This window comes from Macaca thibetana, chromosome 16, assembly GCF_024542745.1.
Source record: "Macaca thibetana thibetana isolate TM-01 chromosome 16, ASM2454274v1, whole genome shotgun sequence".
Lineage (NCBI taxonomy): Eukaryota > Metazoa > Chordata > Mammalia > Primates > Cercopithecidae > Macaca > Macaca thibetana.
Window position 1 is genome coordinate 1,639,590 of NC_065593.1, and position 24,685 is coordinate 1,664,274.

Below are 24,685 nucleotides of genomic sequence, written 5' to 3' on the forward strand. Positions count from 1 at the left end.
TGTTTTTGTTTTTGTTTTTGTTTTTTTTGAGATGGAGTCTCGCTCTGTTGCCCAGGCTGGAGTGCAGTGGTGCAATCTTGGCTCACTGCAAGCTCCACCTCCCAGGTTCACGACATTCTCCTGCCTCAGCCTCCCGAGTAGCTGGGACTACAGGTGCCTGCCACCATGCCCAGCTAATTTTTTGCATTTTTAGTAGAGATGGGGTTTCACCGTGTTAGCCAGGATGGTCTCTATCTCCTGACCTCATGATCCACCCACCCCAGCCTCCCAAAGTGCTGGGATTACAGGCGTGAGCCACTGCACCCGGCCAACCTTCCTGTTTTTAAGTGTGACATGCTTGTTAACTCAGCAGCTGAAAGAATGCCGAAAGTGGCCTTCAGTAAAAAAAATTCACTATAATCTCTGCATCCATATTTAACCTGAATGCACATTCAGATTGATCAGTTAGAGTCAAAACACTTGTTATCATTCCTGATGACCTATCATTCTGGTTTCGGCTTTCTATTTCAATGGAAACAGAATAAGAAAAGAAATGGAATGGCTCTGGAAATTTGTCCTGGGCTATAGATACTATCAAAGATCACAAACAATGTGATCGCTCTTATAAATATAAAAAAGTATAATTAATTTTTAAACTACTTTTTTCTCTTCAGAGGATTTTACTTCAAGATAAAACATAACTTCTACCCATACTATGATTCCAAAGGTTGGAAAAAGTATTTTGCCTCATTCTATCCTTCAAAGAGGTCATAGCAATGCAAACGTCTGTAAAATACCTCTGCATAATTGTCAGAAACTATAGTTCAGAAATCATTGAAAATGCTTCTCCATTTTAAGCTTAGGTGAGGTTTGTAAGGAAGCCTCTGTGACAACTTATTCAATTTCTTGGGAGGTAAACTCCCAGACTCTCCCAGGGTCTCCTGTATTGATCTCATTTGGGGGGCCTCCTAAGCCCTTGAAGCACAATTGAAAAAGCCCTGGATCTCTTTTCTGCACATATCATCGCGGAATTCATTCGGCTTCCAGCAAGCTGACACTCCATGATACAAGCAGCCTCGCCCTTCTCCGGATGCCAATCCTTGCCACAGTTAGCTAGCATGAGGGGTTTGCTTCAGCGCAGGCCTCTGCGGGTTCCCAAGCCGCACCAGGTGGCCTCACAGGCTTGATGTCGCCATTGCACACTGAGCTCCTGGCAGGCTGTACCAATTTTTTAATTATTTTAATTATTTAATATTATTTTTTAAATTATGGTGAATAGTTTGATATTCTGCTCTAAAATAGGCCCATAAATGCACAGCAGATATCTCTTGGAACCACAGTTTTCCACTGGAATAACTAAGTATTTTTCTTTAGTGGGGAGGGATAGCATTAGGAGATATACCTGATGTAAATGACGAGTTAATGGGTATAGCAAACCAACATGGCACATGTATACATAAGTAACAAACCTGCATGTTGTGCACATGTAGAACATAAAGTATTAAAAAAAAAAAAGATGCTGCTAAGTCTCTGAAAAGTCCAGATCCTCTACCTCTTTCCATCCCAAACTAAGACTTGGAATTTATAAGAGATCTAGCTAACAGAAATCCCAGATACATCATTCGTTCTTCCCAGAGTGTATTCCTCCTAAAGAGGCTCAGCCCTGGGCAAGCCCCTGCATCCAAAGGGTAGGTCTGAGACCCACACAGCACATCCCAGGGTGCATGCCCCAGAGAGGCACTGAAACAGCTGAGCACAAGCCTGCAAGCCTGGAGAATTCTCACAGTCAGAAAGGAGGGGGCCCAGTGGGACTAACATAAAGAGAAAGGGAACACAGAGGAATGGATGGCACCAACAACTGGCAAAGCCTTCGTGGCCAATGAAAGCATTAGTGACGGGGCCAGAACCCTCATCCCCAAAGACTCTTCACTGCCTTTAGTGGAAAAACAATGGCTAGAGAGTGAAGTTATGATCATGTATAGAGAGGTAAAGTTACATTTTTATATTCTGACTCTGCTAATATGAAATTCCCTATCTGCTAGACTAAAAGTTTCAGGTACCCTCTTCAAATATCCCATTAGGTGCTAGAGATTTAAAACGAACAGAACACACATTGTCAGGATGGCTGTTACCAAAAAATCAAAAGACAACAACTATTGGCGAGGATGTAGAGAAACCGGAACTTTTGTGCACTGTTTATGAGAATGTAAAATGGAGCAGCCGCTATGGAAAAGAGTATGCAGGTTCCTCAAAGAAGTAAAACTAAGATGTGGAAACAACTAAATGCCCATCAGTGGACGAAGGGGTAGACAATATGTAGTATACACATACCATGGAATGCTATTCAGCCTCTAAAAAAAAAAAGGAAATTCTATAACATGCAACAGCATGGATTAATCTTGAGGACATTTTGCTAATGAAATAAGGCAGTCATAGAAGACAATTACTGCACAATTCCACTTATATGAGATACCAAAAATAGTCAAATTCATAGGATCAAAAAATACAATGGAGATTACCAGAAGCTGCAGGGAGGGAAATGGGGAGTTACCAATCAACGAACATAATGTCGCAGTTAAGCAAGATGAATAAGCTCTCAAGATCTACTGTACAACACTGTACCTAGAGTCAACAATAATGTATTGTACACTTAAAAATTTGTTGAGGGTAGATCAACAAATGTAGTAGATCAACAAATGTGGTTAAGTGTTCTTACCACAGTAAAGTTAAAAAAGAATATCAAGCCCAGGACTTCGAGACTAGCCTGGGTAACATGGTGAAACCCTGTCTCCACAGAAATTAGCCAGCTGTGGAGGTGCACTCCTAGGGAGGCTGAGGTGGGAGGATTGCTTGAGCCCAGGAGGTCAAGGCTGCAGTGAGCCATGATTGCGCCAATGTACTCCAGCCCAGGTGACAGAGCAAGATACTGTCCCCCTCCAAAAAAAAGAAAAAGTATGTCAAACATTTAAAAAGATCAGATATGCAAGAACAACAACAAAAAAGAGATGAACAGAGCATCGACCCTCATCTAGTGGAATTCTTGGTCTAACTGACAGACATTGAGAGACAATGACAGTGATGTGATCACAGCAATTACACAGGTATCCACTGGGGACTGCAGAAGAAAGGAGGAACGTTTAACTTTCAGAAAATAGAGAAAGCGTCAAAGAGTTGTGAAAGCCTTCCAAAACTAGAGAGAACTGCACACACCAATCACAGAAAGAGGAAAAGCCGTGGCAGATTCTGGGACCCACCAGCCATTTCTGATGGCTAAACTCAGTGCTGCAGGAGAGACGGGAGCTGGAAAGCACACTGGGATCAAACCTCAAACAGCTTTGCCTGCATTGCTTAAGATGACTGGGCTTGATTAACTCTAGTCAATGGGGACAATTCAAGCAAAGAAGAAAGATGCTCAAATTCACATTTTAGAATTTCTTTTTATGGCAGTATGGGGAATAGATTAAAAAGGAGTGAAGCTGGAGGCAAGAAACTTGTTAAGAGGCAACTGAAACAGTCTAGATGAAAAATAATAAACTGAGAGAGTGACTAGGAAAATCAGAACAGGCTGAATCAACAGATACCTAGAAGAAAATAACAGGACTTGGTCACCAGTTAGATCTTGGAGAGGAAGGAGTTGTTTCCTCTTTTTCCCTAGGACTGGGAATACAGAAGGTTTGCCACGTGTATTGGTTATACAGTAGTGTGTAACAAATCACTGACAACCATTAGCAGCTTAAAACACAAAGGCTTATCTCACAGTTTCAGTGGGTCAGGAATCTAAGATAGGCTTAGCTGGCTGGTTCTGGCTCAGAGTTTCTCATGAGGTTGCAATCAAGATGTCAGCTGGGAGTGCATCATCTGAAGGCTCAGTTGGGGCTGGAGGGTCCACTTCCAATGAGTTCACTCACCTGCCTGACAAGGCAGTGCTGGTTGTTGGCAGGAGATCTCAGTTGCTTGCCAAGTGAGCCTCTCTATAGCATTGCTGGAACATCCTCCCCATCTGGCAGTTGGCTTCTCTCAGCACGAGTGAACTGAGAGAGAGAGAGCAAGGAGGAAGCCATAGTGTTCCTCCTACTCCTAACACTATGGACCTACTCCTAACACTCTCACTTCTGCCTTATTCTATTAGTTAGAAAGGGAACTAAGCTCCACCTCTTGAAATAAGAAATGTCAAAGAATTCATGGATATATTTTAAAATCATCACACTAGGGAAGCGGATAATGGGTTCAATTAATGCTGAACTTGAAATGCCTGAGATATTCAAATGTCCAACAGGCAATGAACATACCCAGAGATAGTCATGACTTTAGCAAGAATAGAGGAAGCTCACAGAACTAAGGAGATCACAGAATTAAGGAGGAATTCAAAGGTAAAAGAAGTGGAGTCAGATTCCTCCTGAAAAGTGAACCATGAAAGGAACTTTAACTGCTGAGTTAAAGGTCAGAGTAGGAGATTTAGGTGGACTTCTTTTTTAAAGATAGGAAGTATATGAGCATGTTTTGAGGTAGAGGGAGAATAAATCAGTAGACAGGGAGAAGTAAAAAACATAAATGATAGGGGATAGTTGAAAAAGGTCTTGGCAGAATACCTTACCCACTGACTTGGGGCCAAGGGAGGGACCCTTCTTTGTTTGAGGGATAAGGAAAATGAGAAAGAATGGGTGCTATTTAGTGTGGCCCTGTCTCTAGGGCAAACGGATAGGTAACAAACTGTGTGTGTTAGGAATAGAGATGTGACCTCACGTTGAGATTCTCATCTCACATCCATTTCGTTGTTACCTGTATCTTCCTTCCTTCTCTTTTTGCTATGTGCAGACTGCTGTTTTGTCTTCCTGGCCTGTTCCAGGTTTCAGCATTCTGGTGTATCTGCTACTCTGTCCCTAAATCTTTCTAGAGCCCATGATCCTTCCTTGGATAGTGTTTGACTGGGCCACCTATCTAAGAAGTGATGCCTTCAGTTAGGCCAGAGAACCTCCTCTATGGAAATCTCCATCGGTGACCCTGACAGACTTGGTATCTTGGAGATGTCACTGCTCCCAGCCTGTGGTCTAGTAGAATTTCAGCCTAGGCCTCTAGGAGTATGGATAAGGCATTAAAGTACCTTTGAACCAGAGTCTGTCATATTCCTCAACGTGGGACAGATGAAATAGTGGTAGTACTGGTGTTTCTGAGCTAGAACTCTGGTTTTATGTCTAGATTCTATGATGTATGACCTTTCAGAGGTACTAAAATTTGTTCCAATACAATGTTCAATACAAATGTAGTTCCTTTTCTGTTATGACCTCAACAAAATGTGACCAACTGCAGATGAACATTAAACTATGACAATTCCTGGAAATGAATACACTAATACCAGCAATCCCCCCATTTTAGCAGTTACCATGGTGATATTTGGCACAAATGGCCATTTATGGGTGCTTTGGTTAAAACCTACCATCTTATTAGGCACATGATATTAAAACTCATGAAATAATGGGTAAACTTGTTAAAAAACTTTTAATGAACAAAGTGATGAAGTGATAATATTTTAGCTACTATTTATAAAGTGACTATTACAGGTCAAACATTCTTCTAGGGTTTTTTGTTGAAGTTGTCACATTTAATCCTTAATAACCCACTAGGAGTCAGGTATTCTTTTTTCCCCTTTGGACAGTTGGGGAAATGGGGGTCAGAGAGGTTAGGTAATTTGGTCAGGGCCACACAACCTGCGTGTAGAAAATCTGAGATTCGTACAGGAGCTTATCAAACTCTGAAGTCCATGCTTCTCCTATTTTCCCACATTGCCTTTCTAATAAAAGGTAACTAAGGCTCAGTGTAACTATATTGACCTCCCACTAGATGCTGCCCCCAAAGTGAATCACTTTCACCCCACCCTGCTTGATTTTCTCCATAAAACTAATCACATCCTGACAATTTTTTATTTATTGCTGATCTCCCCCACTAGATTATAAACTCAATAAAAGCAAGGTCCTTGTCTGTTTTGTTCCCTGCTGAATATCAGTACCTAAAACGCTATCTAGCACAGAGCAAGTAATCAATAAATATTTGTTGAATGAATAAATAAATGAAAAAATTCAAAGGAAGAAAAAGCACTAAAACAGATGTTTACCTAAACATACATTTTAAAAGAAAGCATGTAACAAATTCAGGACAGAATTTAAATAAGTTTTTTAAAGAAATAACCAAGTGCTAGCTGGGTACAGTGGCTCACACCTATAATCCTAGCACTTTGGGAGGCCAAGGCGGGCAGATCACTTGAGGTCAAGAGTTCGAGACCAGCCTGGCCAACATGGTGAAACCTGTCTCTACTAAAAATACAGAAATTATCCAGGCATGGTGGCAGGTCCGTGTAAACCCAGCTACTCAGGAGGCTGAGGCAGGAGAATTGCTTGAATCAGGGAGGCAGAGGTTACAGTGGGCCAAGATTGCACCACTGCACTCCAGCCTGAGCGACAAAGCAAGACTCTGTGTGAAGGGAAAAAAAGAAAGAAAAAAAGAAAAGAAATAACCAAGTGCTTATTTGGGACATACTGTGCTATGTTTTTCCATGCATGCTATTTTCAGTAAAGCATTTAGCAAACTTGCAAGATCATAACAACAAATATATGCTTCTATAACTCTAAAATTGTGCTTAAAGAAGTTCCTCTTTACCAGCTCATGTATACATTAGTTTTCTAAGAATAAGCAGTAGCTTTTTCCCTGGAGAATATCCACAGCCAGTTTATTTAATCAAAGAAGGATGCTTACTAAGATGAAGCTATCAAGTGTGAGCCTACGTTGGGCCAGTTCATGTTAATATACTCCTAATGTACTCTGCCAATTTTACCTGAAAATTCATTTTCCACATTACCAGGGAGCCAGGGTAGGAGAATATAGAAGGACCATCCAAGAGTCCTTACTTCTGTCAGCAAAATCAATTCAAAGTAGGTAAGTAAACACATGCCCTAACAATGAATAGCAGATTGTGCTCAGAAGAATCATCTACAACATCTTACTTCGAAGGAACTACTGAAATATTCCCATAAGACTTCCCTCCAAAATGATTTTATTGACTTTGCATTTTAAAAAATATTTTAAGCCTAAATTTTAAAAGGTTTGATATTGGTACATGAATAGACAAACAGACATGGACTAGACCAAGAATTACAGGAATTTAATATATGATATTACAGGAATTTAATATATGATACAGCTGGTATTCCAAAGGAACCAACAAATGGTGTTCAGACAGCAGGATAAGCATCTGGAAAAACATACTTGGGCACCCTACCTTACTACCAACACCAGGAGTAACTGAAGGAGCACCAAATATTTACAAGAAAAAAATTGGCCAGACGTGGTGGCTCACACCTGTAATCCCAGCAATTTGGGAGGCCAAGGTGGGCAGATCACCTGAGGTCGGGAGTTCGAGACCAGCCTGACCAACATGGAGAAACCCCATCTCTACTAAAAATACAAAATTAGAAAGGCGTGGTGGCACATGCCCATAATCCCAGCTACTCAGGAGGCTGAGGCAGGAGAATCGCTTGAATCCGGGAGGCAGAGATTGCAGTGAGCTGAGATATTGCACTCCAGCCTGGGCAACAAGAGCGAAACTCCATCTCAAAAAAATACATAAATAAAAATTTTTTTAGAATGAAAATAATACAATTAGCAGAAGAAAACACCATAGAATCCGTGGACTCTTAGCATGGGGAATGCCTATAATATAAAAACCCCGAAGTTATAAAAGAGAAAATCACCTACATACAAACCAAATCTTTCTACATACCTAAAACATAGCACAAACACAACTAAATAATCATAGTTGAATGAACTGGGAAAACAAAGCTTGACTCATATCCAGACTGAGTTAATTTTCCTACACATAAAGAGTACCTATATAAACCCAACGAAAAAGCCACCACTAACCCAAAATAAAAATGTGATAGGTAACGAACAGGTAGTTCACAGTGAATACAAACGGCTCTTCAGCACATAAGATGCTCAGACTGACTTTTACTTCTTTATTTTTTGAGAGACAGGGTCTCACCATGTTGCCCAGGTTGGGCTCGAACTCCTGGGCTCAAATGATAGTATTAGGACTACAGGTGTGCTCCACCGCACCTGGCTCCTCAACCACCTGTATTAACAGGAAATGCTAAATAAAACTTTCAAATCTATTTTGCCTATTAGAATGGCAAAAATTTGAAACGCTTCGAACATCATCATGTTGGTGAGAATGTGAGGAAACTGGCACTCTCATGTTTTGCTGATAGCATATATATACTGACGGCTTCTATGGATAGCAATTTGGCAGTGTCTATCAAATGTACAAATGCATACATCCTTTGACAAAGCAATTCCACTCTAGGAATATGTTCTATATGGTTGTGCTTCCCGGGGCTGGGAACTGGAAGCTAAGGGACAGGGGCAGAAGATAATCTTCTTTTCCCTCCTTCCCCCTGTTAAACATGTTGAATTTTATATACTGTAATATGTTATTTTTTTGCAAAAGATAATTTTCAAGCTATATGTCTGGGAATTTTTTTTTTTTTTTTTTTTTTTTTTTTCTTTTCTGAGATAGGGTCTCACTCTGTCATCCAGGCTGGAATGCAGTGGTACGATCTCAGCTCACTGCAGCCTCAACCTCCTGGGTTCAAGCAATCCTCCCACCTCAGCCTCCTGAGGAGCTGGGACTACAGGCACGTGCCATCATGCTAATTTTTGTATTTTTGTATATACAGGGTCTCACTATGTTGCCTAGGCTAATCTCAAACTTCTAGGCTCAAGCAATCCACCTGCCTCGAGCTCCAAAGTACTGGGATTATAGATGTGAGCCACCACACCCCGCCCTGGGAATTCTTATAAAAGAAAAAATATCTGCTCTCCCCTTCTGTTAAAGTCAAAACAGAGAAGGAAATTCAACCTATAATGAGAGTGGAGAATGGCCTCCACCCTGAACGACAGACACAAAGGCTATTTCCGAGACAGGAATTTGCTGAACAAGATCGAGGGAAGACGACAAGAATCAAGACTCACTTCTCTAGATCTTGAGCCGTTTTCAAATTTATCTCAGCTTAGTGACAGGCTAAAGCAAGGACTATCCTGCCCTGTGGGCCCTGCTCCTTACTGAAGGAAGATAAGGGACGTCAAGGACACCAATGGAGAAAAGCACGAACACCATTCCCTGATGAACATGACGTGAAGAAGGGCAAGAAGTGAAGCGGAATTGCTGAAGAAGTCAGTGAAAGCGGAGACTCATTTGGGGAAATGGAATATAGGAAATCTATGAAAGTGATTAAAGTTAGAGGCCGAGGCGGGGGGGATCACGGGGTCAGGAGATCGAGACCATCCTGGCTAACATGGTGAAATCCCGTCTCTACTAAAAATACAAAAAATTAGCCGGGCGTGGTGGCGGGCGCCTGTAGTCCCAGCTACTCGGGAGGCTGAGGCAGGAGAATGGCGTGAACCCGGGAGGCGGAGCTTGCAGTGCGCCGAGATCGCACCACTGCACTCCAGCCTGGGTGACAGAGCGAGACTCCGTCTCAAAAAAAAAAAAAAAAAAGGAAAGTTAGATATGGGAGATAAACATTCAACAGACACACAACTGCTAATTCTGAAGAGAACAAAACAAATGACACAGGAAAAGAAAATTTAAGATATAATACAGGAAAATTCTCCTGAAATTGAGTAACTGAATCTATAGCTTGAAAGGGTTCAGCATATGCCAAGAAAAATCAGTAGAGTCCAATCAGGGTAAGACACATCTAGCAAGGCTGGCGATTCTACCAACACAGAGAAAGACGTGGGCAGCCCATAATGCGGAAAAAGGCAGACCATCTGCAGTCTTCTCCAGAACACTGGAGTCTGAAGACAAAAGAATGCTGCCTACTCAGCCAGAAGGGAGAGAAGTGACCCAACACATCTTTACCAAGTTAGAATGTCATGCATTATTTAAAGGCAGCAAAAAGCCATGAAAGACATGAAAGAACACAAGCATTTATGACATGAAAGAACGCAAGCATTCTCACACTCAAGAATCCTTGAGGAAAATGTAGCCCTAATCCAGCTGACCAAAAAGTTAAATGTACATAATGTGCTCACTAGTGGGAATTTCATAGCTTCAAACCAGCCTGGTCCCATCTATCAGCATCGCTCGCCTGGCCTTCCTGCAATAGCCTCCTCCCAGTCTTGTCCCCTGGAGTCTACTCTCAGCATCAAGAGTGACCACATCAACACCCAAGTCAGAGCCCTCCAGTCCGCACTGGTCTACAAAGCCCTTCCCAATCCCCACCCCATATGCCCTCCGGGCCCTTGTGCCATGTCTCCTGCAGCCCTGGCCTCCTCACTGCCCCTCCTACACATCAGGAAGGCGACTCCTTGAGTCTTGGCTCTGGCCGCCTCCTCCACCTGCAGTGAGTTAACTCCCTTACGTACTCTAGGTCATTGCTCAAATGTCAGCATCTCAATGGGGCCCTCCCTGACCACCTTATTTAAATTCTACGTACTCTCCTTTACCCCATGGACCTCACTCACCCTATTCCACTTTTATTTTTACAATTTAGCACTTGTTCTCTTCTAATGTATTATAAGACTTACTTATTTATTACATTCATCCACCCCCTCTAGTACATAAATTCCAGAGGGGCAGGGATTTCTGTTTATTTATTCATTTCTTTATCTCAAGCACATAGAACAGTGCATAGTTCAGGGTATTCAATGTTATCAATGAATGAACTAGCAATAGTACCAGTTCCAGTTAGGTGCAGAATTAAATCTAAATAGAATTAAATCTCATGGCCTGGGTTAACTATGGATAGAAAATTAGACATAATTTTAAGAAGCCTAGAAAGAAAAATTAGCAATGTAAAAAAACATTAATTTGATAATAATAACAAAAATTCTGCCAGGCACTGTGGCTCAAACCTGCAATCCCAGCTACTCAGGAGGCTGAGGTGGGAGGATCACTTGAGACCAGAGTTCAAGACCCAACCTAGGCAAAACGGCGAGAAACTGTCTCTTAAAAAATTAAAACTGGCCGGGCGCGGTGGCTCAAGCCTGTAATCCCAGCACTTTGGGAGGCCGAGACGGGCGGATCACGAGGTCAGGAGATCGAGACCATCCTGGCTAACACAATAAAACCCCGTCTCTACTAAAAATACAAAAAAAATTAGCCGGGCGAGGTGGCGGGCGCCTGTAGTCCCAGCTACTCGGGAGGCTGAGGCAGGAGAATGGCGTAAACCCGGGAGGCGGAGCTTGCAGTGAGCCGAGATAGCGCCACTGCACTCCAGCCTGGGCGACAGAGCGAGACTCCGTCTCAAAAAAAAAAAAAAAAAAAAAAAAAAAAAAAAAAAAAATTAAAACTTAAATTTTTAAAAAAGAATTCTCAAAGCATCACAAAAACTGGAGATAAAGGTACAGGAAGTGTGAAGTAATATTACTATGCTAATGGTTTTATTTTTTTTTTAGAAAGGTATAACCAAAAGATTTATTTCTCAAGTCGATAAGTTGAGAAAGATAAGCATTATCTTCCAAGGGAGGGGAGGAAAAGCCAGACAAAACAAAATAAGATATAAATTACTTTCTAGTTGAAAATAAGAGAGTAGGAGTTATTTTGCATCACCTTACCTGTGACCCCCCAGCCCAAAAAACGCTAGAAAGCATCATATCAGATAAAGTAGGAAAAACTGCCACAGTCTCAAACCACAAACTATGAGCACACACCTGGCCAATCCTGCCAAGTCTGGGCTCAGTCGGAGGAACGTGCTCAGAGCTAGGATGTACCACCTTAGACATTCTGCGGGATACAGATGTCCCTGGAAGGTCACACCATCTCAAAGGCACCTGTAATGCCCACCGATTACAGCCACCATATATGAGATTTTAAAGATAAAGAAAAAAAAAACCCATTGAGCATCTAGGCAAAATAACCCAAGTTCCTCATAAGTGAAAAAAAAATTAGACTCTCATCAGATTTTCGCAACAGACAATAGAGTAACATCTTGAAGATACGCAAATAAAACATAAGCCATGGATTTTACAACCAACCAAACAGACCCTTGAGTATAAGGATCATAGATAAAACTGTTATGAGCATGGAAGAACTCAGGGAATATTACTGCTGTGGACTCTTCCTGAGGACTCTCCTAGAAAACAAACCTTACCAAGTAAAATGTCTAGAGAGACTTCACCATAAGGACTGGTAGTAAGTATTCAATACACATTTACCCACAGACTAAGACAAAATGATTATTATAAGGGAAACAGCAAAGTAAGAATTGTTTATATATGTTGACAATGTAGATTCAGCACAACCATCAAAAAGTACTAGGAGAAAATATACAGCCAAAGAGTGGGAAATGCCCTTTTACACACAGCATGAAGTCCAGAGCCATAAAGAAGAGATTTATAACTCTACTACAACAAAGTTTGAAACTTCTATATGACCCAAAACACCATAAACAAATTCAAGAAACAAACAAAAAACTGGAAAAAAAAATCTGCAATACATATGATTAATAAACTGCTATCACTAAAATATGAAGAGCTCTTTTAATCCGTTCTAAGACAAAGAGCCCACTTGAAAACGGGGGGAAAAAAACACAGAGGAAATATGAATGGCTAATATATATAGGTAAAAAGTTGCTCACTCGGCCGGGCGCGGTGGCTCAAGTCTGTAATCCCAGCACTTTGGGAGACCGAGACGAGCGGATCATGAGGTCAGGAGATCGAGACCATCCTGGCTAACCTGGAGAAACCCTGTCTCTACTAAAAAATACAAAAAAACTAGCTGGGCGAGGTGGCGGGTGTCTGTAGTCCCAGCTACTCGGGAGGCTGAGGCAGGAGAATGGCGTGAACCCGGGAGGCGGAGCTTGCAGTGAGCCGAGATCCGGCCACTGCACTCCAGCCTGGGCGACAGAGCGAGACTCCGTCTCAAAAAAAAAAAAAAAAAAAAAAAAAGTTTCTCACTCAATAATTTTTAAATATACAGTAAAAAACTGATCTATGATATAATATTTGTCAGACTGACAAATGCTGACAACACTAAGTGTTGGTGAGGATGTGGGAGATACTGATTACCTACTGAGTACACACTATTTGTAAAGAATTCTGCTGGATGCTAGAGATGTGAATATGAATAATACAGAAATGATGTTCCTGTCGATATAGAACTTATATTTTTAGGGGGGAAATAAGAGGAGAGAGGGGAAGTTTTAAAACAAGCACACAATAAAATATAATTCTGACCCGTGCTCCAAAGGAGAAACTCAGGGCACTTAGAGAGTGTAACAAGGACCTTATGTCATCTGAGATGAGGAATCCTCAGCCCTACAAATTCATCAACTCTTTAGAACAACTGGCAAAACATAAATATCCACAACTTTTGTCTCAGTAATTCCACTCCTAGATATCAATCCTAAGTACATGAGACAGCAGATACACACACAAATGATATTTACTGCAGCATTGTTTATAATAGCAAAAAACAAGAAATAATCCATATGTCTCTCAATAGGATACTGGGTACATGAGGGTACATACACAGAATTCAACCATCAAAAAGAGTGATACAGATGTCCACAGATGGACATAAAAAGCTGTGTGTTACACGAAAACAAACACAAGCAGCAGCAGGGTGGGCTTACGTTAGTTAGTATGAGCTAATTTCTGGGAAAAGAAAAATCTAGTAGATGCACAGAAAACATCTGAAAGAATAGAAACAAAACTGTCAGCAGAATGTTGAGACCTTTTACTAAGTTGTATATCTCTATTGTTTGCAATTTTTACCCCAAGCAAGAATTACTTTTTGAAAAAAGAAAATTCAGGAAATGAAGCTTTTCTTTAAACTTCATGTTTAAACAAATGGTGATGGAATAAAAGAGTTCCTATTCATCATAAACACACACAGCACACATGCACACACCCTTTACTTAGTAAATACCATGTTGAATATTTTAGTCTTTCCTTTTAGGTTCTATCCATTCACTCAAAATGCGGTTATAAAGAAATGTACTTTTCATGTGCTTTCTGCCTAAACCCACTTTAATATAACTTTACAGTCCCATTATCATTATAGTCTCAAAGCTAGACTCAGCATGGAACTACCCTTTCATTTGGAACTCTTATTAAAATGCCACATACAGCTCCTTCAAATAAAAACAAACTCTAGGACCTGACGCTAGGCTTCCTTTGTTGCTACTTATAATGGCCAAGTTCCGTGCTTATAATACATCTTCTTTCATTTTATTGCTATATATCAAAGGGTTTTGTATATTTTTTCTTATTATGTCTTAATTCAAAACACCATCACACTCTTTTCCAGATGAAAATAAGGAAAAGAAATCGAGCAACTGACTGACTTAAAGATCATAAAACTATACAGTAGCAGAGAGAGTCAGCAAAAGAAGAAACACACATTTCCCAAGTAGAGGCTGAAAACCAGTACCATTCACCTCTAGGGTGAGCTATATACAGCTTAGAAAGTCACCTTCTCTAAATGTTCAAACTGAATCCCGTACCCATACTTTACCACTACCTCATAAGAACAGCCTCAGATCTTGTTATAGCCTTTTTTTAGCATGCTGAAGCCAATAAAATGCTTCCCATTCAGCAAGAGAAACAAGTTCTGAAACACTGAATAATTTGCCCACAGCCTAAGAACATTTCCACTGTGACTGTTCCAGATCCTTAGTCTTCTCCACACAGTCAGAACACTAGAAAACTTCTTGGATTCTATGATGCACGGCTTAGAAGTCTGTTTAGCACAATTTAATTCCAAATAGTTATTAAATTCTCCTCTGTTCCAGAAACAGTGTTAAATACTGTGAATATAACAATGGAAAAGATACTCTCCTGGCTCCCAAGAAAGTCAGCCAGGTAGAGGAGACACAGGCACACAAATCACTGTCACATAAAGCTCCACCTCCCTAACTTCAAACGAGGGCCTAAGTCACCAAGAATACAGTAGCAGTTGTGACTACAAATAACTACTATAATTCAATACTTTATCTTCCCTTAGAAAACTCTTCTCCCTTGGAAATTTATCTACATTTCTAAATACCATTCCTTACTAAAAGGAAGCAGGGCTCCTTGGGGAAATAGCTGATTCTAGGTGTGGACTATGAAATGCACATGGTGAGTCTGGGACATCTCATGTTGCCCAGAAATCAAGGAAATGCCCAAAGATTAACAGAGTCATGTTAAATGGACCTAAGAGTGAACCAGAAGGAGCTCAATTTACCCTATGTGGAACAATTTCAAGAAAAATATGATAGTAATGAATTATAAAACATGAATTAAAATACATATTGGTACCAAAAAGAGAATAAAAGGATGTGGCTTTCGATAAAACTCTTCTTCATGGAAGAATACCAGCTAATAAATGTAAAGGAAATGACAGAATCAGAAAAATTATCATTTTGTAAACCTTAATATATTCACCTAGACATGCTAAAACCACTGAGTAAAAGGCTGCTTGGAAAGAGGATGCTCGCATGATCTCAGAGTTTCACACCACAGATAATTTATTAGATACAGGAAGGAAGATGTTATCAAGTTTCCCGTGACCCCCAGCCGGGTCCCCCGAAACTATGTGCCTCCTTGTGATGCGGGAGCTACACAGCATCGCCCACACAGCTTCTCGCCAAAACTGTTTGAAGCTAATCACAAGGGAAGAACTGGACACCTTCTGACCATGAGATGCTCCACCAGACAACTTGCTTGACCTCTCCAAAGAAAACTCAGTTTCATTTAAAAACAAAACTGATTATCCAAAAACAACAAATGAAAAGCAAGGTGTAGACTTGAGCTCCAGGGACAGAGCAGACATACTGTTCCCTGTTCTTCCCACTAAGTGGTAATAAAAACCCTCAACACTAGATATAAAAAAAATATAAGAAGGTTTTGGAAGTGAGAGAGGAGCCAGACTATCCAGGTGCCTCAAGGCTCACAGAACAACCCAGGGATGGGTTCACTGGGTCTTCTTTCTGCTTCATTATCTCAGACTTGGAGCTGAAGAAGCAGACAACTTTGAAACCCCAAGGGGCACAGATTGAAAAGTGCCAAGAAAAGCCTACCCTCTCTAGCCAAAGGACCAGGAAGGCAACAGTCTAATGAGACGGAACACATTTAGACAGTAACTGCCCATTTTCCAGCAATAACTGAGCGGGGAGCCTAGACTTCCAGTCTTATGAGGATGTACCAAGGTACCCAACACCCCCGCCAAGGCTGAGTAAGGATTGTGACTTTTATCCCTCATGGCAGTAATAAGGAGCCCATCCCTTATCCCCCAGCAGTGTCAGGGGGGCCTGGACTTCCACTTCCCCCCAGGAGTGAGGAGGCCCCCCCTTCCCCTCCCTGCTGGGGTCATGTCAGAGGAGGTCTAGTGGAGATTCAGGGACTTAACCTTTTCCCAGAGATAACGAGGCCACCTTTCCTCCCTCTTCCCCTATGGTGACAGTGAAAGCACTGTGGCAAGCAGTTACAAGGCACTCCTACCCCTCCCAGCCAGGGAGGTATCAGAGAGGCCAAGCAGGGAACCAGAATACCCACAATCACCCAGCAGCAACTGGGGTCCCCCACCCATTGGGTGTCAATGGAAGCAGAGCAGAAAGCCTGGATATTTACCACCATCTAGAAGTAACAAGCTGATGTCCTCCTTCTTCTACTACAATGGTGTCCAAAACAGCCTGCCAAAACAGAAGGTGTAAATAAGGTCTAGAGTCTGATAACATAATACCCAAAGCATTGAAGTTTCCATTGAGGATGACTTATACCAAGAGCCAGGAAGATCTCAAATGGAAAAAGAAAAGACAATTGACAGACACTAGCACTAAGAGAGCACAAATATTAGAATTACCTGGAAGGATTTTAAAGTATATATTATAAGCCTCAACAGGCTGGGTGCAGTGGCTCACGCCTGTAATCCCAGCACTTTGGGAGGCCGAGGCGGGTGGATCACAAGGTCAGGAGATCAAGACCATCCTGGCTAACATGGTGAAACCCCAATTCTACTAAAAATACAAAAAAATTAGCCAGACGTGGGTGGGCGCCTGTAGTCCCAGCTACTCGGGAGGCTGAGGCAGGAGAGGGGTGTGAACCCGGGAGGAGGAACTTGCAGTGAGCCGAGAACACGCCATTGCACTCCAGCCTAGGCCACAAAGCGAGACTTCGTCAAAAAAAAAGCCTCAACAAACACCTACAAATGTGCTTGAAACATATGAAAAAAAAAAAAAAAAGAAAAAAAAAAACTTGGCAAAGAAATAAAAGATGTATATTTTGGCCGGGTGCAGTGGCTCACGGCCTGTAATCCCAGCACTTTGGGAGGCTGAGGCAGGTGGATCATCTGAGGTCAGGAGCTCAAGACCAGCCTGACCAACATGGAGAAACCCCATCTCTACTAAAAATACAAAATTAGCTGGGCGTGGTGGCATACGCCTGTAATCCCCGCTACTCAGGAGGCTGAGGCAGGAGAATCGCTTGAACCCAGGAGGCAGAGGTTGTGCTGAGCCGAGATCACGCCATTGCACATTGCATTCCAGCCTAGGCAACAAGAGCGAAACTCCATCTCAAAAAAAAAAAAAAGATACATATTTTAATGGAAATTTTAGAATTGAAAAATACAGTAACCAAATTGAATGGATAGAACAGAGGGGGCAGACAAAATAATCAGTGAACTTCAACAGAAAACAATAGAAGTTACCCAATATGAAGAAGAGAAAGAAAATAGACTGGCCAAAAAATAAAGAAGAAGAAAGAGGAGGAGCAGGAGGAATGACGGAAAGAGAGAAAGGAAGGAAGGAGTGAAGGGAAGGAGGGAGGGAAGGAGTGAGGGAGAAAGTCTCAAAGACCTCTGAGACTAAAATAAAAGATCTAACACTCTTGCCATCAGGGTCCAGGAAAGAGACAAAGAGGGCACAGCTGGAAAAGTATTCAAAAAATAATAGCTGAAAGCTTCCCAAATCTGGCAAAAGACATAAACCTACAGATTCAAAATGCTGAACCCCAAACAAAAAGCCCAATAAAATCCACACCAAAATACATCACAGTCAAACTTCTGAAAAGACTAAAAGACAAAAAGTCTTGAAAGCAGTGAGTGAAACAATACTTCATGTATAAGGAAAAACAATTCAAATGACAGATTTCTTATCAGAAATTAAGGAAGCCAGAAGGAAATGACACAATGGTTTTCAAGTGCTGAAAGAAAAGAAGTGTCAACACAAAATTCTAGATTCAGTAAAAACATCCTTCAAGAATCAATGGGAAATCAAGACATTCTCAGATAAAGGAAAATAAGAGAACATGTTGCCAGCAGATCTACCCTAAAGGAACGGCAAAAGGAAGATCATGCAACAGACCGAAAATGATTAAAGAAGGAATTCAGAAACACCAAGAAGAAAGAAATAACATAGTAAGCAAAAATACATGTAATTACTATAAAATTTCTATCTCCTCTTAAGACTTCTAAATTATATTGATGGTTGAAGCAAAAATTATAACCCTGTCTGAAGTGCTTCTAAATGTATGTAGAGAATTATAAATGGGGAAAGTATAGGTTTCTATACTTCATTGAAGTGGTAAAATGACAACACTGTGAAAAGTTACATATCACATACATATAAGTACATATAAATATATGTGTGTATATGTGTGTATATATATATAATGTAATACAGCAAACACTAACAACACTATACAAAGAGATAACAAAAAACATATTAGATAAATCAAAATGGAATTCTAAAAAATATTCAAATAAACTACAGGAAGACAAGAAAAAAAGGGAGGACAAACTAAGTTTTTTAAAAACATAAATAAAATGGTAGACTTAAGCCCTAACCTATCAATAATTACCTAAATGTAAATGATCTAATTATATCAATTAAAAGACAGAGATGACAGAGTTAATTTAAAAACATAGCTATGGCCGGGCGCGGTGGCTCAAGCCTGTAATCCCAGCACTTTGGGAGGCCGAGGCGGGTGGATCACGAGGTCAGGAGATCGAGACTATCCTGGCTAACATGGTGAAACCCCGTCTCTACTAAAAATACAAAAAACTAGCCGGGTGTGGTGGCGGGCGCCTGTAGTCTCAGCTACTTGGGAGGCTGAGGCGGGAGAATGGCGTGAACCCGGGAGGCGGAGCTTGCAGTGAGCCGAGATCACGCCACTGCACTCCAGCCTGGGAGACACAGCGAGACTCCGTCTCAAAAAAAAAAATAAAAAAATAAAAAAATAAAAAAATAAAAACATAGCTATAAGAAACCTGCTTTAGGCCGGGCGCAGTGACTCACGTCTATAATCCCAGCACTTTGGGAGGCTGAGGTGGGTGGATCACCTGAGGTCAGGAGTGCCAGACCAGCTGGACAACATGGTAAAACTCCATGTCTACTAAAAATACAAAAAAAAAAAAAAAGAAAAGAAATTAGCCAGGCATGGTGGCACACACCTGTAGTCCCAGTTACTCAGGACGCTGAGGCACAAGAATTGCTTGAACCCAGGCAGTGGAGGTGGCAGTGAGCCAAGATTGTGCCGCTCCAGCCTGAATGACAGAGCGAGACTCCATCTCAATTGAAAAACCAAAAAGAAACCTGCTTTAAATATACCAATATATGTTGGTTGAAATTAAAAGAATAAAATATATCATGAAAACATTAAGCAAAAGAAAGGAGTGGCTATATTAATAACATAAAATAGACTTCGGAGAAAAGAAAATTTCAAGAGAGAGGAATAAAAGGATCAAGAAAAGATCCTGAAAGAAAAACAGGCAAATAAATCATTCTGCTTGGAGATTCAACACGCTCTCTTAACAACTGATAGAACAACTAGACAAAAAAATCAACATGGAGCTGAGAACTTAACACCACTGAACAACAGGATCTAATAGACATTTACGGAACGCCCTACCCAACAATAGCAAAATAAACATTCTTTTCAAGTATTCACTGAACATATCCTTAGACCCTACCCTGGGCCAAAAAACAAAGTGATTGCCGAAGGCTTGGCTGGACAGTGGAAGAGCTGAATGGGGAGGGAGAAGGTGACAGCTAAAGAGTGTAGGATTTCTTTCTGGGATAATGAAAATGTTCCAGAACTGATTGTGGTGATGTTTGCGCAACTCTACAAATATAAAAAAGGCCATTGAATTGTACGTTTTAAGTGGGTAAAACATATGGTATGTGGATTATATCTCAATAACACTTTTTAAAAACTCAACACATTTGAAAGAATGGAAGTCATACAGAGTGTGCTCTACTGGAATCAAACTAGAAAGAAGTAACTGGAGGATAACAAGTAAAAGTCTCCAAATACTTGAAAACTGGACAACACATTTCTAAAATCATCCATGGGCCAAAGATATTCATTTCTGATATTCATTTTTATTCAGTTTAATGCATTTTTTAAAATTCCTTAAAGGAAATAAACTGAATAAAAATGAATATCAAAATTTGTGGGACATAGTTAAAACAATGCTGAGAGGGATATTTATAACACTAAATGCTTACATTAGAAAAGAGAAAGTTTCTTTTTTTTTTTTTTTTTTTTGAGACGGTATCTCGCTCTGTCACCCAGGTTGGAGTGCAATGGCGTGATCTCTGCTCACTGCAACCTCCGCCTCCTGGGGTCAAGCGATTCTCCTGCCTCAGCCTCCCGAGTAGCTGGGACTACAAGCGCCTGCCACCACGCCCAGCTAATTTTAATATTTTAAATAGAGACGGGGTTTCACTATGTTGGCCAGAATGGTCTCAATCTCTTGACCTCATGATCCACCTGCCTCGGCCTCCCAAAGTGCTGGGATTACAGGCGTGAGCCACCACACCTGGCTGAGAAAAAGTTTCAAATCAATAGTCTCCACTCCCATCTCAAGAACATAGAAGACAAAGAACAAAATAAACCCAAAGTAAGCAAAAGAAAGAAAATGTAAAAATAAATCAGTAAAACTGAAAACAGAAACATAATAGAGAAAATCAGTACTGATTCTTTGAAAGGTTAATAAAATTGACAAATCTCTAGCAAGGCTAACAAAGAAACAAGAGAGAAGACATGGATTACCAGTTATTAGAATGAAAGCATAACTACAAACAACTCTACACAAATTTGATAATGTAGATGAAATGGACTAATTACTGAAAAAACACAAATTACCACAACTCACCCCATATGAAATAATTTGGATAGCCTGATAACTACTGAGAAAATTGAATTTGTAATTTTTAAACTCTTAAAACAGAAACACTAAACTTAAAATTGTATAAATAATAGATAAGGTAATTATACCCTTCCCTAACAAATAAAAACAATGACAAATTATTTTGCAACTAAAGAGATGTATGTACTGTGAAAAATATCTTCAGAAAAATAGAAGTTTGTTTGAAGAATAAGGATTTTTAAAATGTTTTTAACACTCAATAAGCAAATAACTGGGCCCAGATGGTTTCACTGGAGAATTCTACCAAATGTTTAATGAAGGATTACCACCAACTCTACATAGCATCTTTGAGAAAACTGAAGAGAAGGAAACATCTCCCAGTTCATTTTATGAAGTTGGTGTTACTCTGATACTAGAACTGTACAAGGACAGCAACTCTCGACACACTGCCTATGGGTAGCTCTGCTCTGCAGGAGCAGTTAGAAAAAAAAAAAAAAGAAGAACTGGACAAGGGCAGTATAAAAAAAGAAAACTGGGCCTGGTGCAGTGGCTCACACCTGTAATCCCAGCACTTTGGGAGGCTGAGGTTGGTGGATCACCTGAGGTCAGGAGTTCGAGACTAGTCTGGCCAACATGGTAAAACCCTGTCTCTACTAAAATACAAAAATTAGCCGGGCAGGGTGGTGGAGAAAATAAAAAGAAACAACAAAAGAAAACTGCAGACCAATATCCTTCATGAATATAGACACAAAACTCCTTAAACTCTTTAACAAAATATCAGCAAGTAGAAGCAATATATAAAAATAATTATACACCATGATCAAGTGGGACTTATTCCAGAAATGCAAGGCTGGTTCAACATTTGAAAACAAGGTAACCCACTATATGAACGTACTAAAGAGGAAAACTACATGATCACATCAATCAATGCAGAAAAAAGCATTTGCCAAAATCCAATATCCATTCAATATACTCTAATAAGAAAAACAAGAATAGAGGGGAAATTCCTTGACTTGATAAACTTACAAAAAACTACAAAGGCTTACAGCTAACCTATACTTAATGGTGAAAAACTAAATGCTTTCCCCTAAGATCAGGAGTAAGGCAAGGATGTTCATTCTCATTGCTCTTATTTAACATAGCCCTGAAGTTCTGACTTGTGCAAAACTATAAGAAAGGGAAATGGGCCGGGCGTGGTGGCTCAAGCCTGTAATCCCAGCACTTTGGGAGGCCGAGACGGGCGGATCACAAGGTCAGGAGATCGAGACCATCCTGGTGAACACGGTGAAACCCCATCTCTATTAAGAAATACAAAAAACTAGCCGGGCGAGGTGGCAGCGCCTGTAGTCCCAGCTACTCGGGAGGCTGAGGCAGGAGAATGGCGTAAACCCGGGAGGCGGAGCTTGCAGTGAGCTGAGATCCGGCCACTGCACTCCAGCCTGGGCGACAGAGCCAGACTCAGTCTCAAAAAAAAAAAAAAAAAAAAGAAAGGGAAATGAAAGACCTGCAGATTGGAAAAGAAGAAATAAAACTGTTTCTGTCTGCAGATGACACGACTGTCTCATAGAAAATGTAAAGCAACTAGGAGTAGAGGGGCAGTGGAGAGATGCTGGTCAAAGGATACAAAATTTCAGTTAGACAGGAGGAATAAGCTCAAGATACCTATTGCACAACATGGTGACTATACTTAATATACTGTATTCTTGAAAAGGCTAAAAGAGTGGGCGTTAAGTGTTTTTACCACAAAAATAACTATGTGAAGTAATGCATACGCTAATTACCACAATGTATATTACTCCAAAACATCATGTTGTACACGATAAATACACACAATTTTATCTGTCAATTTAAAAACGCATGGTTTGGCCAGGAACAGTGGCTCACACCTGTAATCCCAGCACTTTAGGAGGCCAAGGTGGGCGGAAAACTTGAGGTCAGGAGTTCGAGACCAGCATGGTTAACATGGTGAAACTCCATCTCTACTAATAATACAAAAATTAGCAGGATGTGGTGGCGCATGCGTCTAATCCCAGCTACTTGGGATGCTGAGGCACAATAATTGCTTGAACAAGGGAGGCAAAGGTTGCAGTGAGCTGGGTGCCACTGCATTCCAGCCTGGTGACAGAGTGAGACTCCATCTCAAAAAAATAAATAAATAAACAAAATAAAGCATGATTTTTCTTAAATCCAAAGCGGCCAGGTGCAGTGTGGCTCACACCTGTAATCCCACCACTTTGGGAGGCCGAGGCAGGCGGATCATGAGGTCAGGAGTTTGAGACCAGCCTGACCAACATGGTGAAACCCCATCTCTACTAAAAACACAAAAATTAGCCAGGCATGGTGGCATGCACCTGTAGTCCCAGCTACTCAGGAGGCTGAGGCAGGAGAATCACTTGAACCCAGGAGGTGGAGGTTGCAGTGAGCCAAGATTGGCCACTGCACTCCAGCCTGGGTGACAGAACGAGACTCTGTCTAAAAAAAAAAAAAAACAAAGCAACCTAATTTTAAAAACACTAAAACTAATAAGTGAATTCAGTAAGTCTTCAGGATTCAGGATATATGACGAACATACAAAAATCAATTGAGCTGGACAAAGGAGGATTGTTTTAAGTCAGTAGTTTGAGGCTGTAATGCACAATGATAGTGCCTGTGAATAGCCACTGCTCCAGCCTAAGCAACATAATGAGACCACATCTCTATTTAAAAAAAAAAAAAAAATTGTCTATGTACTAGCAATAAACACACGGATGCTGAAATTAAAAACACAATAAATACTGTTTTTAATTGCCTACAAAAAAATGAAATACTTAGGTATAAATCTAACAAAACATGCAGGACTTGTGTGCTGAAAACTACAAAACGCTGATAAAAGAAATCAGGCTGGGCACGGTGGCTCATGCCTGTAATCCCAGCACTTTAGGAGGCCGAGGCGGGCAGATAACGAGGTCAGGAGATCGAAACCATCCTGGCTAACACGGTGAAACCCCGTCTCTACTAAAAATACAAAAAATTAGCCAGGCATGGTGGTGGGCGCCTGTAGTCCCAGCTACTTCGGAGGCTGAGGCAGGAGAATGGCGTGAACCTGGGAGGTGGAGCTTGCAGTGAGCCAAGATCACCCCACTGCACTCCAGCCTGGGCAACAGAGCGAGACATCGTCTCAAAAAAAAAAAAAAAAAAAGAAACCAAAGAAGACTTAAATAGAGAGAAATATATCATGCTTATAGGTTGGAAAACTTAATGTAATAAAAATGTCAATTTTATCCAAATTATTACACAGATTAACATGATTACTACCAAAATCCCAGACAATTTTTATATAGATATAGACAAAATTATACTAAAATGTATATGGAAAGGCAAAGGAACTAGAGTAGCTAAAACAAATTGGAAAAGAAAAATAAAGTGGGAAAAATCAGTCTATCCAGTTCCAAGACTTACATAGCAACAGTAACCAAGACTGTGATATTGACAGAGGGACAGACATTGATCAATGCAACCAAATGGAGAACTAAGAAAGAAGCACACACAAATAAGCCCAAATGATTTCTGACAAAGGTGCTAAAACACTTCAAAGGGGGA

The 24,685-nt window shown here is 40.7% G+C and overlaps 1 protein-coding gene and 1 pseudogene across 1 annotated transcript in view; both read right to left on the reverse strand.

Moving 5' to 3' along the window:
* Positions 1-16,831, reverse strand: part of SPECC1 (sperm antigen with calponin homology and coiled-coil domains 1) — a 281,070-nt gene extending 264,239 nt beyond the window's left edge. The window contains exon 1 of the mRNA XM_050763865.1: positions 16,588-16,831. Coding sequence (XP_050619822.1) covers positions 16,588-16,593 — 6 coding nt within the window. The 5' untranslated portion in view covers positions 16,594-16,831. The remainder of the gene's footprint in view (positions 1-16,587) is intronic.
* LOC126939065 (coiled-coil-helix-coiled-coil-helix domain-containing protein 1-like) lies at positions 24-1,175 on the reverse strand (annotated as a pseudogene).
* Positions 16,832-24,685: the final 7,854 nt, after the last annotated feature.